At 45.5% G+C, this 14,047-nt stretch overlaps 1 protein-coding gene across 1 annotated transcript in view; it reads left to right on the forward strand.

The window, feature by feature from the left end:
- The window catches only part of LOC124020489 (reelin-like), a 266,814-nt gene that overhangs the window by 227,473 nt on the left and 25,294 nt on the right, over positions 1 to 14,047 (forward strand). The window contains exons 46-48 of the mRNA XM_046335735.1: positions 1,118 to 1,252; positions 1,641 to 1,764; positions 2,131 to 2,380. Coding sequence (XP_046191691.1) covers positions 1,118 to 1,252; positions 1,641 to 1,764; positions 2,131 to 2,380 — 509 coding nt within the window. The remainder of the gene's footprint in view (positions 1 to 1,117; positions 1,253 to 1,640; positions 1,765 to 2,130; positions 2,381 to 14,047) is intronic.

A 14,047-nucleotide genomic window follows, 5' to 3' on the forward strand; every position in this document is an offset into this window, starting at 1 on the left:
TTTATTTCAGCTTTTATTTCTTTCATCACATTCCCAGTGGGTCAGAAGTTTACATACCCTCAATTAGTATTTGGTAGCATTGCCTTTAAATTGTTTAACTTGGGTCAAATGTTTCGGTAGCCTTCCATAAGCATCCCACAATAAGTTGGGTGAATTTTGGCCCATTCTTCCTGACAGAGCTGGTGTAATTGGGATTGAGGTCAGGGCTTTGTGATGGCCACTCCAATACCTTGACTTTGTTGTCCTTTAACCATTTTGCCACAACTTTGAAAGTATACTTGGGGTCATTGTCCATTTGGAAGACCCATTTGCGAACAAGCTTTAACTTCCTGACTGATGTCTTGGGATGTTGCTTCAATATATCCACATCATTTTCCTTCCTCATGATGCCATCTATTTTGTGAAGTGCACCAGGTCCTCCTGCAGCAAAGCACCCCCACAACATGATGCTGCCACCCCCGTGCTTCACGGTTGGGATGGTGTCCTTCGACTTGCAAGCCTCACCCTTATTCCTCCAAACATAATGATGGTCATACTGGCCACACAGTTCTATTTTTGTTTCATCAGACCAGAGGACATGCGTGGTCCCATGGTGTTTATACTTGCGTACTATCGTTTGCATAGATGAGCGTGATACCTTCAGGCGTTTGGAAATTGCTCCCAAGGATGAACTAGACTTGTGGAGGTCTACAATTGTTTTTCTGAAGTCTTGGCTGATTTCATTTGATTTTCCCATGATATCAAGCAAAGAGGCACTGAGTTTGAAGGTAAGCCTTGAAATACATCCACAGGTACACCTCCAATTGACTCAAATGATGTCAATTAGCCTATCAGAAGCTTCTAAAGCCATGACATAATTTTCTGGAATTTTCCAAGCTGTTTAAAGGCACAGTCAACTTAGTGTGTGTAATCTTCTGACCCACTGGAATTGTGATGCTATGAAATATAAGAGAAATAATCTGTCTGTAACAATTGTTGGAAAAATGACTTGTGTCATGCACAAAGTAGATGTCCTAACAGACTTGCCAAAACTATAGTTCGTTAACAAGAAATTTGTGGAGTGGTTGAAAACAAGTTTTAATGACTTCAACTTCCTTCAACTGTATATATTTTGTAGGTTTATTCAATTCTTCCTGCGTCTGGGCTGTGGTAAGGCCTCCCCAGACCCCCGCTCCCAGCCTGTCCTGCTCCAGTTCTCTGTAGACGGGGCTCTGACCTGGGGCCTGCTGCAGGACTTCTTCTTCTCCAACAGGTTAGCATAACTCTCACTGCACATCATATCAGGATAAGGTAAGACCCAGATACAGACCGTGTCGAGAAAAAGAGAGGCTGGGAAAAGAGAGGAGCTGACAAGACAAACGCTGTTAAGCTTGACAAACAAGACCATCCGACAACAGACAAACAGAAAATACAGGTATAACTACACAGGGGACAATGGGGATAATGGGGAAGATGGGCGATACCTGGAGGGGGGTGGAGACAATCACAAAGACAGGTGTAAAAGATAAGGGCGTGACACATCACTGTAATGTAAATGTTGTTTTGTGTTATACTGACATGCTTTATGACGCAAAAATGATTTACTAATGGATAAAATAAATCATTACCTTCATCATAATCAACTTCCTCTTCTTCAATAGCAGTAACCAAGCTCGCCTCGTGGCCCTGGAGATCCCTCTGCGTGCCCGTACCTCTGCCACGCGCCTACGCTGGTGGCAGCCCTCTGAGAATGGACACTTCTATAGTCCATGGGTTATTGACCAGGTGAAACACCTTATCTATCTATCACTCCCGTGCTAATTTGCTAAATTGTAATTACTTCGCTACTATGGCCTATTTATTGCCTTACCTCCTCACGCCAGTTGCACACACTGTATATAGACTGTCTTTTTTGTTCTATTGTGTCTTTGTTGTTTTCGACGCACTGCTTTGCTTTATCTTGGCCAGGTTGCAGTTGTAAATGAGAACTTGTTCTCAACTAGCATACCTTGTTTAAATAAAGGTGAAAAAATATATATAAATAAATAAAAAGATATGTTCATCAAATTATTCATCCATCCTTCAATCTGTCCATCTTTATCAATATAACAGTATCACGCATATGACATGAACCTATGTCTCTCTACTCAGGTGGTGGTGGGGGGCAGTGCCAGTGGCTGGGGTCCTTTAGAAGACGACTTCTCCTCTATGGACGGGCGTTCTTGGCTGCTCTACCCCGGGGGTACCCGCATGCCCGTGTGTGGTTCTGACGGGGCGGCCTTCGCTTTCATAGAAAAGTCCAACACGCGCTACGCTGTCACCACAGACATCAGCCTGGGACAGGATGCTTTCATACAGTTTGATTTCTCAGCTTCATGCTCTGTCACAAACTCCTGCTACGGTGAGCCACAAAATATATATACTTGACAGGTTGTCAATGTAAGTAAGAATATGTTACATTTCTTTTGTCAAAAATGTGAGCTTTCAGGATTGTTGTTGATTGCTGTTTTTGCTTTTATTAACGTTGCCTGGCTATGCTGTCTAGGTTAGTGAGGTCGGGCACTGATGTTGGGTGATTAGGCCTGGCTCGCTGTTATCTTTCCTATTCATCCCAAAGGTGTTCAATGAGGTTGAGGTCAGGGCTCTGTCTAGGCCAGACAAGATTTTACATACCCATCTCGACAAACCATTTCTGAACATAGTTTTGTAAACAGGGACATTGTCATGCTGGAACAGGAAAGGGCATTCCCCAAACTGTTGACACAAAGTTGGAAGCACATAATCGTCTAGAATGTCATTGTATGCTGTAATGTAATAATGTCCCTTTACTGGAACTAAGTGGCATATCCCAAACCATGAAAAACATCCCCATACCATTATTCCCCTTCCACCAAACTTTACAGTTGACACTATGCATTGGGGCAGGTAGTGTTCTCCTGGCAACCGGCAAATTATTAACCAGAGAGGTTAGAAAATTAGGCTATTTAGGGATTCTAATTGTGGATTTTAAAGAAAACAAGAATCATCAGCATAGAATGACTCCTTTGCTTGAAGCCCTGGATTTCTAATTTTAACAGCTAACATTTCGATGGCAATAATACATAGATATGCCGATAGTGGACAACCTTGTTTTACTCCTCTTGACAGTCTAAACCTTTCTGAGATGTAGCCATTATTTACTATTTTACACCTAGGCGTACTATACATAACTTTAACCAATTTTTATAAGAGATTCTCCAAAAATGAAATATTCCAGGCATTTATATACAGTATATATAAACTTCAGTCGTACTTTATCAAAGGCCTTTTCAAAGTCAGCTATGAATACCAGGCCTGTTTTCCCCGATACTTCAGAGTGCTCTATTGTTTCCAGTACTTGTCTCATATTAACTCCAATGTATCGTCCATGTAAAAACCCTGTCTGATTAGGATGAATAATGTCCGACAATACCTTTTTTATTCTATTCTATTTATCCTTTTCTATTCTAAGCAATTCGCTAGCAATTAGCTAGAATTTTTGCATCACAACACTGAAGTGTAAGAGGCCTCCAATTTTTAAAATGGACAGGATCTTTATATTTACCATTTGGATCCTGTTTCAGTAATAATGAAATCAGACCTTCTTGTTGAGTGGGTAAAACATACTAATAACGGTCTCCTGAGTATGTCAAAAAAACGTTTGGTATACTTTCACTGGTATGCCATCCAGCCAGGGGTTTTCCCAGCCTTAATGGCTTTAATTGCATCAAGAAGTTCCTCATCTCTATATTGGCCTTCACATGAGTCTTTCTGTACAGATGATAATTTTACATTATTAATTTGAAAAAATCCATACAATTGGCTTTGGTTAGTGGAGATGGAGGAGACGAAAACATATGCTTGAAGTACTTTACTTCCTCTTTCAAAATATAGTTCGGTAACTGCATCATTTGTAACAAGTTTCAGCAAATTATTTTAGTTAGCATTTCTTTGTCGAATATTAAAAAAATTATATGGTGCATTTTTCCTCATATTCCATCCAGTTGATTTTATTTTTATAATATATTACACGGGATCTTTCTTGAATAAGTTCCTCCATTTCTTTTTCTTTTTCCTCAAATATGAGCATCTATGGTAAAGTTTTTTTATTGCTATCTGTCTGTATTGTTAGTCCTTCCATTTCCTTTGTTAATATGGACTCTTTTGACCTAAATTTGTTTTGTTTTGTAGATGAGTTCTGAATTGCATGGCCTCTAAAGGCACATTTTAAAAGTGTCCCATACAATAAGGTGGATCTGCTGTACCTATGTTATGTCAGAAAACGTCAGTTATAAATTCTTATGTCCTAGTTAAAAACAAGTTATCATCCAGTAGGCTTTGATAGCAAGATGGGGCCGGCAAAGGGGGCTGCTTTGCTTCTAGTCCTTAGGAAACTTTGCAGTATTTCATTTTTTTATCTATTATTTCTTACATTGCTAGCCCAGAAAAACTTAAGTGTTATTACATACAGCCGGCAAGAACTATAGGAAATCAGAGAGACATCAACTTACCAGCACTACGACCAGGAATACAACTTTCCCGAAGCGGTACCTTTGTTCGAACCACACAGGGCATTTGAACTGATTCCAGAGGTTCATCCTAAACAAAATCGCCGTAGAAGAGGTAGACAGAGCGGTCTTCTGACCAGACTTCAGAGGCACGCACACCACCCACAGATTCCAAGTATATTACTCGCTAATGTCCAGTCTCAGGATAACAAGGTAGACAAAATTAGGGCAAGGGTTGCTTTCTAGAGAGACATCAGGGATTGTAACTACTCTGTTTCAAAGTACATGGCTGTCTTGGGAAATTCTGTCGGAGTTGGTACAGCCACCTGGATTCCTTGTTTGTCCCGCCGACAGGAATAAACATCTCTCCAGGAGAGGAAGGGCGGGGGTGTATGTTTCATGATTAACAACTCATGGTGTAATTGTAACAACATACAGGAACTCATGTCCCTTTGTTCACCTGACCTAGAATTCCTCACAATCAAATGCCGAATTCCCCTTCTCCCAAGGGGAATTCTCATCGGGTATTGTCACAGCCGTGTATATCCTCTCTCAAGCCAATACCACGACGGCCCTCAAGGAACTTCACTGGACTTTATGCAAACTGGAAACTGGATATCCTGAAGCTGTGTTTATTGTAGCTGGGGATTATAACAAAGCAAATTTGAGAACAAGGCTACCTAAATTCTATCAGCATATTGACTGTAGCGCTCGTGCTGGTAAAACACTGGATCACTGCTACTCTAACTTACGCTATGCATATAAGGCCCTCTCCCGCCCTCCTTTTGGCAAATCTGACGACGACTAAATTTTGCTCCTCCCTTCCTATAGGCAGAAACTCAAAGAGGATGTACCCATGCTCAGGACTATTCAACGGAATCTGCTCTTCAAGATTGTTTTGATATGTTCTCGGTAGCCTCGGAGAATAATATTGATGTATAAGTGTCATGCAGGTGAAAGAGGACCCAAAAGCGACTTAACAGAAACAGAGTTTATTCAAGTCCAAACAGGGAATAACAGACATCCTCTAGTCTGTAGAGGGGAATAACAGGAGAAGCGGCCACAGACTGCAGGTCGCTTCGGGTAGGCGCAGGCCGTAGTTGACAGAGACACCTGCTCACACGCAGCATCTGATGAAGGCAAAAAACACGACAGGACAGGGCGAAACACAATCACAGCACGGTGAATACTAAACAAGGAACCGACGGGACAGGAACGGAACACAAAGGAATAAATAGGGACTCTAATCAGGGGAAAGGATCGGGAACAGGTGTGGGAAGACTAAATGATGATTAGGGGAATAGGAACAGCTGGGAGCAGGAACGGAACGATAGAGAGAAGAGAGAGCGAGAGAGTGAGAGAGGGAGGGGGAGAGAGAGGGATAGAAAGAGGGAAAGAACCTAATAAGACCAGCAGAGGGAAACGAATAGAATGGGGAGCACAGGGACGAGACATGATAATAAATGACAAACATGACAGTACCCCCCACTCACCGAGCGCCTCCTGGCGCACTCGAGGAGGAATCCTGGCGGCAACGGAGGAAATCATCGATGAGTGAACGGTCCAGCACGTCCCGAGACGGAACCCAACTCCTCTCCTCAGGACCGTAACCCTCCCAATCCACTAAGTATTGGTGACCCCGTCCCGAGAACGCATGTCCATGATCTTATGTACCTTGTAAATAGGTGCGCTCTCGACAAGGACGGGAGGGGGGAGGGAAGACGAACGGGGGTGCGAAGAAAGGGCTTAACACAGGAGACATGGAAGACAGGATGGACGCGACGAAGATGTCGCGGAAGAAGCAGTCGCACAGCGACAGGATTGACGACCTGGGAGACACGGAACGGACCAATGAACCGCGGAGTCAACTTACGAGAAGCTGTCGTAAGAGGAAGGTTGCGAGTGGAAAGCCACACTCTCTGGCCGCAACAATACCTTGGACTCTTAATCCTGCGTTTATTGGCGGCTCTCACCGTCTGTGCCCTGTAACGGCAAAGTGCAGACCTCACCCTCCTCCAGGTGCGCTCACAACGTTGGACAAACGCTTGAGCGGAGGGAACGCTGGACTCGGCAAGCTGGGATGAGAACAGAGGAGGCTGGTAACCCAGACTACTCTGAAACGGAGATAACCCGGTAGCAGACGAAGGAAGCGAATTGTGAGCGTATTCTGCCCAGGGGAGCTGTTCTGCCCAAGACGCAGGGTTTCTGAAAGAAAGGCTGCGTAGTATGCGACCAATCGTCTGATTGGCCCTCTCTGCTTGACCGTTAGACTGGGGATGAAACCCGGAAGAGAGACTGACGGACGCACCAATCAAACGACAGAACTCCCTCCAAAACTGTGACGTGAATTGCGGGCCTCTGTCTGAAACGGCGTCTAACGGGAGGCCATGAATTCTGAATACATTCTCAATAATGATTTGTGCCGTCTCCTTAGCGGAAGGAAGTTTAGCGAGGGGAATGAAATGTGCCGCCTTAGAGAACCTATCGACAACCGTAAGAATCACAGTCTTCCCCGCAGACAAAGGCAGACCGGTAATGAAGTCTAAGGCGATGTGAGACCATGGTCGAGAAGGAATGGGGAGCGGTCTGAGACGACCGGTAGGAGGAGAGTTACCCGACTTAGTCTGCGCGCAGTCCGAACAAGCAGCCACGAAACGGCGCGTGTCACGCTCCTGAGTCGGCCACCAAAAGCGCTGGCGAATAGACGCAAGAGTGCCTCGAACACCGGGATGACCAGCTAACTTGGCAGAGTGAGCCCACTGAAGAACAGCCAGACGAGTGGAAACAGGAACGAAAAGGAGGTTACTAGGACAAGCGCGCGGCGACGCAGTGTGCGTGAGTGCTTGCTTAACCTGTCTTTCAATTCCCCAGACTGTTAACCCGACAACACGCCCATAAGGAAGAATCCCCTCGGGATCAGTAGAAGCCACAGAAGAACTAAACAGACGGGATAAGGCATCAGGCTTGGTGTTCTTGCTACCCGGACGGTAAGAAATCACAAACTCGAAACGAGCGAAAAACAACGCCCAACGAGCTTGACGGGCATTAAGTCGTTTGGCAGAACGGATGTACTCAAGGTTCTTATGGTCTGTCCAAACGACAAAAGGAACGGTCGCCCCCTCCAACCACTGTCGCCATTCGCCTAGGGCTAAGCGGATGGCGAGCAGTTCACGGTTACCCACATCATAGTTGCGCTCAGATGGCGACAGGCGATGAGAAAAATAAGCGCAAGGATGAACCTTATCGTCAGACTGGAAGCGCTGGGATAGAATGGCTCCCACGCCTACCTCTGAAGCGTCAACCTCGACAATGAATTGTCTAGTGACGTCAGGAGTAACGAGGATAGGAGCGGACGTAAAACGTTCTTTTAGAAGATCAAAAGCTCCCTGGGCGGAACCGGACCACTTAAAACACGTCTTGACAGAAGTAAGAGCTGTGAGAGGGGCAGCAACTTGACCGAAATTACGAATGAAACGCCGATAGAAATTAGCGAAACCTAAAAAGCGCTGCAACTCGACACGTGACCTTGGAACGGGCCAATCACTGACAGCTTGGACCTTAGCGGAATCCATCTGAATGCCTTCAGCGGAAATAACGGAACCGAGAAAAGTAACGGAGGAGACATGAAAAGAGCACTTCTCAGACTTTACGTAGAGACAATTCTCTAAAAGGCGCTGTAGAACACGTCGAACGTGCTGAACATGAATCTCGAGTGACGGAGAAAAAATCAGGATATCGTCAAGATAGACAAAAACAAAGATGTTCAGCATGTCTCTCAGAACATCATTAACTAATGCCTGAAAAACAGCTGGCGCATTGGCGAGACCGAACGGCAGAACCCGGTACTCAAAATGCCCTAACGGAGTGTTAAACGCCGTTTTCCACTCGTCCCCCTCTCTGATGCGCACGAGATGGTAAGCGTTACGAAGGTCCAACTTAGTAAAGCACCTGGCTCCCTGCAGAATCTCGAAGGCTGATGACATAAGGGGAAGCGGATAACGATTCTTAACCGTTATGTCATTCAGCCCTCGATAATCCACGCAGGGGCGCAGAGTACCGTCCTTCTTCTTAACAAAAAAGAACCCCGCCCCGGCCGGAGAAGAAGAAGGCACTATGGTACCGGCGTCAAGAGACACAGACAAATAATCCTCGAGAGCCTTACGTTCGGGAGCCGACAGAGAGTATAGTCTACCTCGAGGAGGAGTGGTCCCCGGAAGGAGATCAATACTACAATCATACGACCGGTGAGGAGGAAGGGAGTTGGCTCGGGACCGACTGAAGACCGTGCGCAGATCATGATATTCCTCCGGCACTCCTGTCAAATCGCCAGGTTCCTCCTGAGAAGTAGGGACAGAAGAAACGGGAGGGATGGCAGACATTAAACACTTCACATGACAAGAAACGTTCCAGGATAGGATAGAATTACTAGACCAATTAATAGAAGGATTATGACATACTAGCCAGGGATGACCCAAAACAACAGGAGTAAACGGTGAACGGAAAATCAAAAAAGAAATAGTCTCACTGTGGTTACCAGATACTGTGAGAGTTAAAGGTAGTGTCTCAAATTTGATACTGGGAAGATGACTACCATCTAAGGCAAACATGGGCGTAGGCTTGTCTAACGGTCTGAAAGGAATGTTATGTTTCCGAACCCATGCTTCGTCCATGAAACAACCCTCAGCCCCAGAGTCAATCAAGGCACTGCATGTAGCACCCGAACCGGTCCAGCGTAGATGGACCGACATAGTAGTACAAGATCTAGATGAAGAGACCAGAGTAGTAGCGCTCACCAGTAGCCCTCCGCTTACTGATGGGCTCTGGCCTCTTACTGGACATGAATTAACAAAATGTCCAGCAACTCCGCAATAGAGGCACAGGCGGTTGGTGATCCTCCGTTCCCTCTCCTTAGTCGAGATGCGAATCCCTCCCAGCTGCATGGGCTCAGTCTCAAAGCCAGAGGAGGGAGATGGTTGCGATGCGGAGCAGGGAAACACCGTTGATGCGAGCTCTCTTCCACGAGCCCGGTGACGAAGATCTACCCGTCGTTCTATGCGGATGGCGAGAGCAATCAAAGAGTCCACATCTGAGGGAACCTCCCGGGAGAGAATCTCATCCTTAACCACTGCGTGGAGTCCCTCCAGAAAACGAGCGAGCAGCGCCGGCTCGTTCCACTCACTAGAGGCAGCAAGAGTGCGAAACTCAATAGAATAATCCGTTATGGACCGTTCACCTTGGCATAAGGAAGCCAGGGCCCTAGAAGCCTCCCTACCAAAAACTGAACGGTCAAAAACCCGAATCATCTCCTCTTTAAAGTTCTGGAACTTGTTAGAGCAATCAGCCCTTGCCTCCCAGATAGCTGTGCCCCATTCTCGAGCCCGGCCAGTAAGGAGTGAAATGACGTAAGCAACCCGAGCTCTCTCTCTAGAGTATGTGTTGGGTTGGAGAGAGAACACAATCTCACACTGCGTGAGAAAGGAGCGGCACTCAGTGGGCTGCCCGGAGTAGCAAGGTGGGTTATTAACCCTAGGTTCTGGAGGCTCGGCAGGCCAGGAAGTAACAGGTGGCACGAGACGTAGACTCTGGAACTGTCCAGAGAGGTCGGAAACCTGAGCGGCCAGGTTCTCCACGGCATGGCGAGCAGCAGACAATTCCTGCTCGTGTCTGCCGAGCATGGCTCCTTGGATCTCGACGGCAGTGTAACGAGCGTCTGAAGTCGCTGGGTCCATTCCTTGGTCGGTTCCTTCTGTCATGCAGGTGAAAGAGGACCCAAAAGCGACTTAACAGAAACAGAGTTTATTCAAGTCCAAACAGGGAATAACAGACATCCTCTAGTCTGTAGAGGGGAATAACAGGAGAAGCGGCCACAGACTGCAGGTCGCTTCGGGTAGGCGCAGGCCGTAGTTGACAGAGACACCTGCTCACACGCAGCATCTGATGAAGGCAAAAAACACGACAGGACAGGGCGAAACACAATCACAGCACGGTGAATACTAAACAAGGAACCGACGGGACAGGAACGGAACACAAAGGAATAAATAGGGACTCTAATCAGGGGAAAGGATCGGGAACAGGTGTGGGAAGACTAAATGATGATTAGGGGAATAGGAACAGCTGGGAGCAGGAACGGAACGATAGAGAGAAGAGAGAGCGAGAGAGTGAGAGAGGGAGGGGGAGAGAGAGGGATAGAAAGAGGGAAAGAACCTAATAAGACCAGCAGAGGGAAACGAATAGAATGGGGAGCACAGGGACGAGACATGATAATAAATGACAAACATGACAATAAGCTGATTCGGTGAGTGAGTTTATAAGGAAGTGTATAGGAGATGTACCTACTGTGACTGTTAAAACTTACCCTAACCAGAAACCGTGGATAGATGGCAGCATTTGCCCGAAACTGTAAGCGCGGATCATCGCATTTAACCACGGAAAGGTGACTGCAAATATGGCCGAATTCAAACAGCGTCGTTATGCCCTCCGCAAGGCAATCGAAAAAACGAAATGTCAGTATAGATACAAAGTGGAGTCACGGTCTTGCTTTCAGATAAACTAAACACCTTCTTTGCCCGCTTTGAGGATAATGCAGTGTCACCGAAGCAGCCTGCTACGAAGGATTGTGGGCTCTCCTTATCCGTGGCCGACTTGAGTAACACATTTAATCATGTTAACCCTCGCAAGGCTGCCAGTCCAGACGGCATCCCTAGCCACGCTTTCAGATTATGCACAGACCAGCTGGCTGGTGTGTTTACGGACAATTCGATCTCTCCCTATCCACATGCTTCAAGAAGAACACCATTGTTCCAGTACCCAAGAAGGCAAAGGTACCTGAACAGAATGACTATCGCCCCGTAACACTCACTTCTGTCATCATGAAGTACTTTGAGAGGCTAGTCAAGGATCATATGACCTCCACCTTACCTGTCATCCTAGACCCACTTCAATTTGCTTACGATGCAATCGCCATTACACTGCACACTGCCCTATCCCACCTGGACAAGAGGATGTAAGAATGCTGTTCATTGACTATAGCTCAGCATTCAACATAACACTACCCTCCAAACTCATCATTAAGCTCGAAGACCTGGGTTTCAACCCCGCCCTGTGTGATTGGGTCCTGGAATTCCTGTCGGGCTACCCCCAGGTGGTGAAGGTAGGAAACAACATCTCCACCCCGCTGATCCTCAACACTGGGGCCCCACAAGGGTGCGTGCTCATCCCCCTCCTGTACTCCCACAAGGGTGCGTACTCATCTAGTTTGCAGATGACACAACAGTAGTAGACTTGATCACCAACAATGATGAGACAGCCTATAAGGGAGGAAGTGAGGGTGTCAGGAAAACAACCTATTTTTATTTATTTTATTTTATTTCACCTTTATTTAACCAGGTAGGCAAGTTGAGAACAAGTTCTCATTTACAATTGCGACCTGGCCAAGATAAAGCAAAGCAGTTCGACAGATACAACGACACAGAGTTACACATGGAGTAAAACAAACATACAGTCAATAATACAGTATAAACAAGTCTATATACAATGTGAGAAAATGAGGTGAGAAGGGAGGTAAAGGCAAAAAAGGCCATGGTGGCAAAATAAATACAATATAGCAAGTAAAACACTGGAATGGTAGTTTTGCAATGGAAGAATGTGCAAAGTAGACATAAAAATAATGGGGTGCAAAGGAGCAAAATAAATAAATAAATAAAATACAGTTGGGAAAGAGGTAGTTGTTTGGGCTAAATTATAGGTGGGCTATGTACAGGTGCAGTAATCTGTAAGATGCTCTGACAGTTGGTGCTTAAAGCTAGTGAGGGAGATAAGTGTTTCCAGTTTCAGAGATTTTTGCAGTTCGTTCCAGTCACTGGCAGCAGAGAACTGGAAGGAGAGGCGGCCAAAGAAAGAATTGGTTTTGGGGGTGACTAGAGAGATATACCTGCTGGAGCGAGTGCTACAGGTGGGAGATGCTATGGTGACCAGCGAGCTGAGATAAGGGGGGACTTTACCTAGCAGGGTCTTGTAGATGACATGGAGCCAGTGGGTTTGGCGACGAGTATGACTATCACTCAACGTCAACAAAACAAGGGAGATGATCGTGGACTTCAGGAAACAGGGAGCACCCCCCTATCCACATCGTCGGGACAGCAGTGGAGAAGGTGGACACCATGGACAAACTGAAATGGTCCACCCAAACAGACAGTATGGTGAAGAAGGCGCAACAGCACCTCTTCAACCTCAGGAGGCTGAAGAAATTTGGCCTGTCAACCCTCATAATCTTTTACAGATGCACAATTGAGAGCAACCTGTCAGGCTGTGTCACCACCTGGTACGGCAACTGCACCGCCCACAACTGCAAAGCTCTCCAGAGCGTGGTGCGGTCACCAGGGGAAAACTACCTGCTCTCTAGGACACCTTCAGCACCCGATGTCACAGGAAGGCCAAAAACATCATCAAGAACAACAACCACCCAAGCCACTGCCTGTTCACCCTGCTACCATCCAGAAGGCCAGGTCAGTACAGGTAAATCTCTGTTGGCACCGAGAGACTGAGAAACAGCTTCTATCTCAAGGCCATCAGACTGTTAAACACCCATCACTAACACAGAGAGGCTGCTGCCTACATAGAGACTTGAAATTGTTGGCCACTTTAATAAATGGATCAGAAGTCACTTAAATAATGCCACTTTAATAAAGTTTACATATCTTGAATTAATCTTCTCATATCTGTATACTGTATTTTTTAGCATCCATTGCATCTTGCCTATGCTGCTTGACATTGCTCATCCATATGTTTATGTGTACACTACCGTTCAAAAGTTTGGGGTCACTTGGAAATGTGTGAATGACTATTGTAGCTGGAAATGGCTGAAGGCCAGCAGTTTGTCTAGTTTGAGAAACAGACACCTCACAAGTCCTCAACTGGCAGCTTCATTAAATAGTACCCACAAAACACCAGTCTCTATGTCAACAGTGAAGAGGTGATTGCGGGATAATGGCCTTCAGCCATTTCCAGCTACAATAGTCATCTGCAACATTATCAATGTCTACACTGTATTTCTGATCAATTTGATGTTATTTTAAAGGACAATAAATTAGCTATTCTTTCAAAAACAAGGACATTTCCAAGTGACCCCAAACTTTTGAACAGTAATGTATGTAGGTATGTATGTATGTATGTATGTATGTATGTATGTATGTATGTATGTATGTATGTATGTATGTATGTATGTATGTATGTATGTATGTATGTATGTATGTATGTATGTATGTATGTATGTATGTATGTATGTATGTATGTATGTATGTATGTATGTATGTATGTATGTATGTATGTATGTATGTATGTATGTATGTATGTATGTATGTATGTATGTATGTATGTATGTATGTATATATATATGGTCACATCCCACAGCTCAGTTTGGCCGGGCAGTCAGCTCTAGGAAGAGTTTTGGTGGTTCCAAACTCCTTCCATTTAAGAGTGATGGAGACCACTGTGTTCTTATGGATCTTCAATGCTGCAGACATTTTTTGGTACCCTTCCCTAGA

The sequence above is a fragment of the Oncorhynchus gorbuscha genome, unplaced genomic scaffold (assembly GCF_021184085.1).
Source record: "Oncorhynchus gorbuscha isolate QuinsamMale2020 ecotype Even-year unplaced genomic scaffold, OgorEven_v1.0 Un_scaffold_835, whole genome shotgun sequence".
In the NCBI taxonomy this organism is placed as follows: domain Eukaryota; kingdom Metazoa; phylum Chordata; class Actinopteri; order Salmoniformes; family Salmonidae; genus Oncorhynchus; species Oncorhynchus gorbuscha.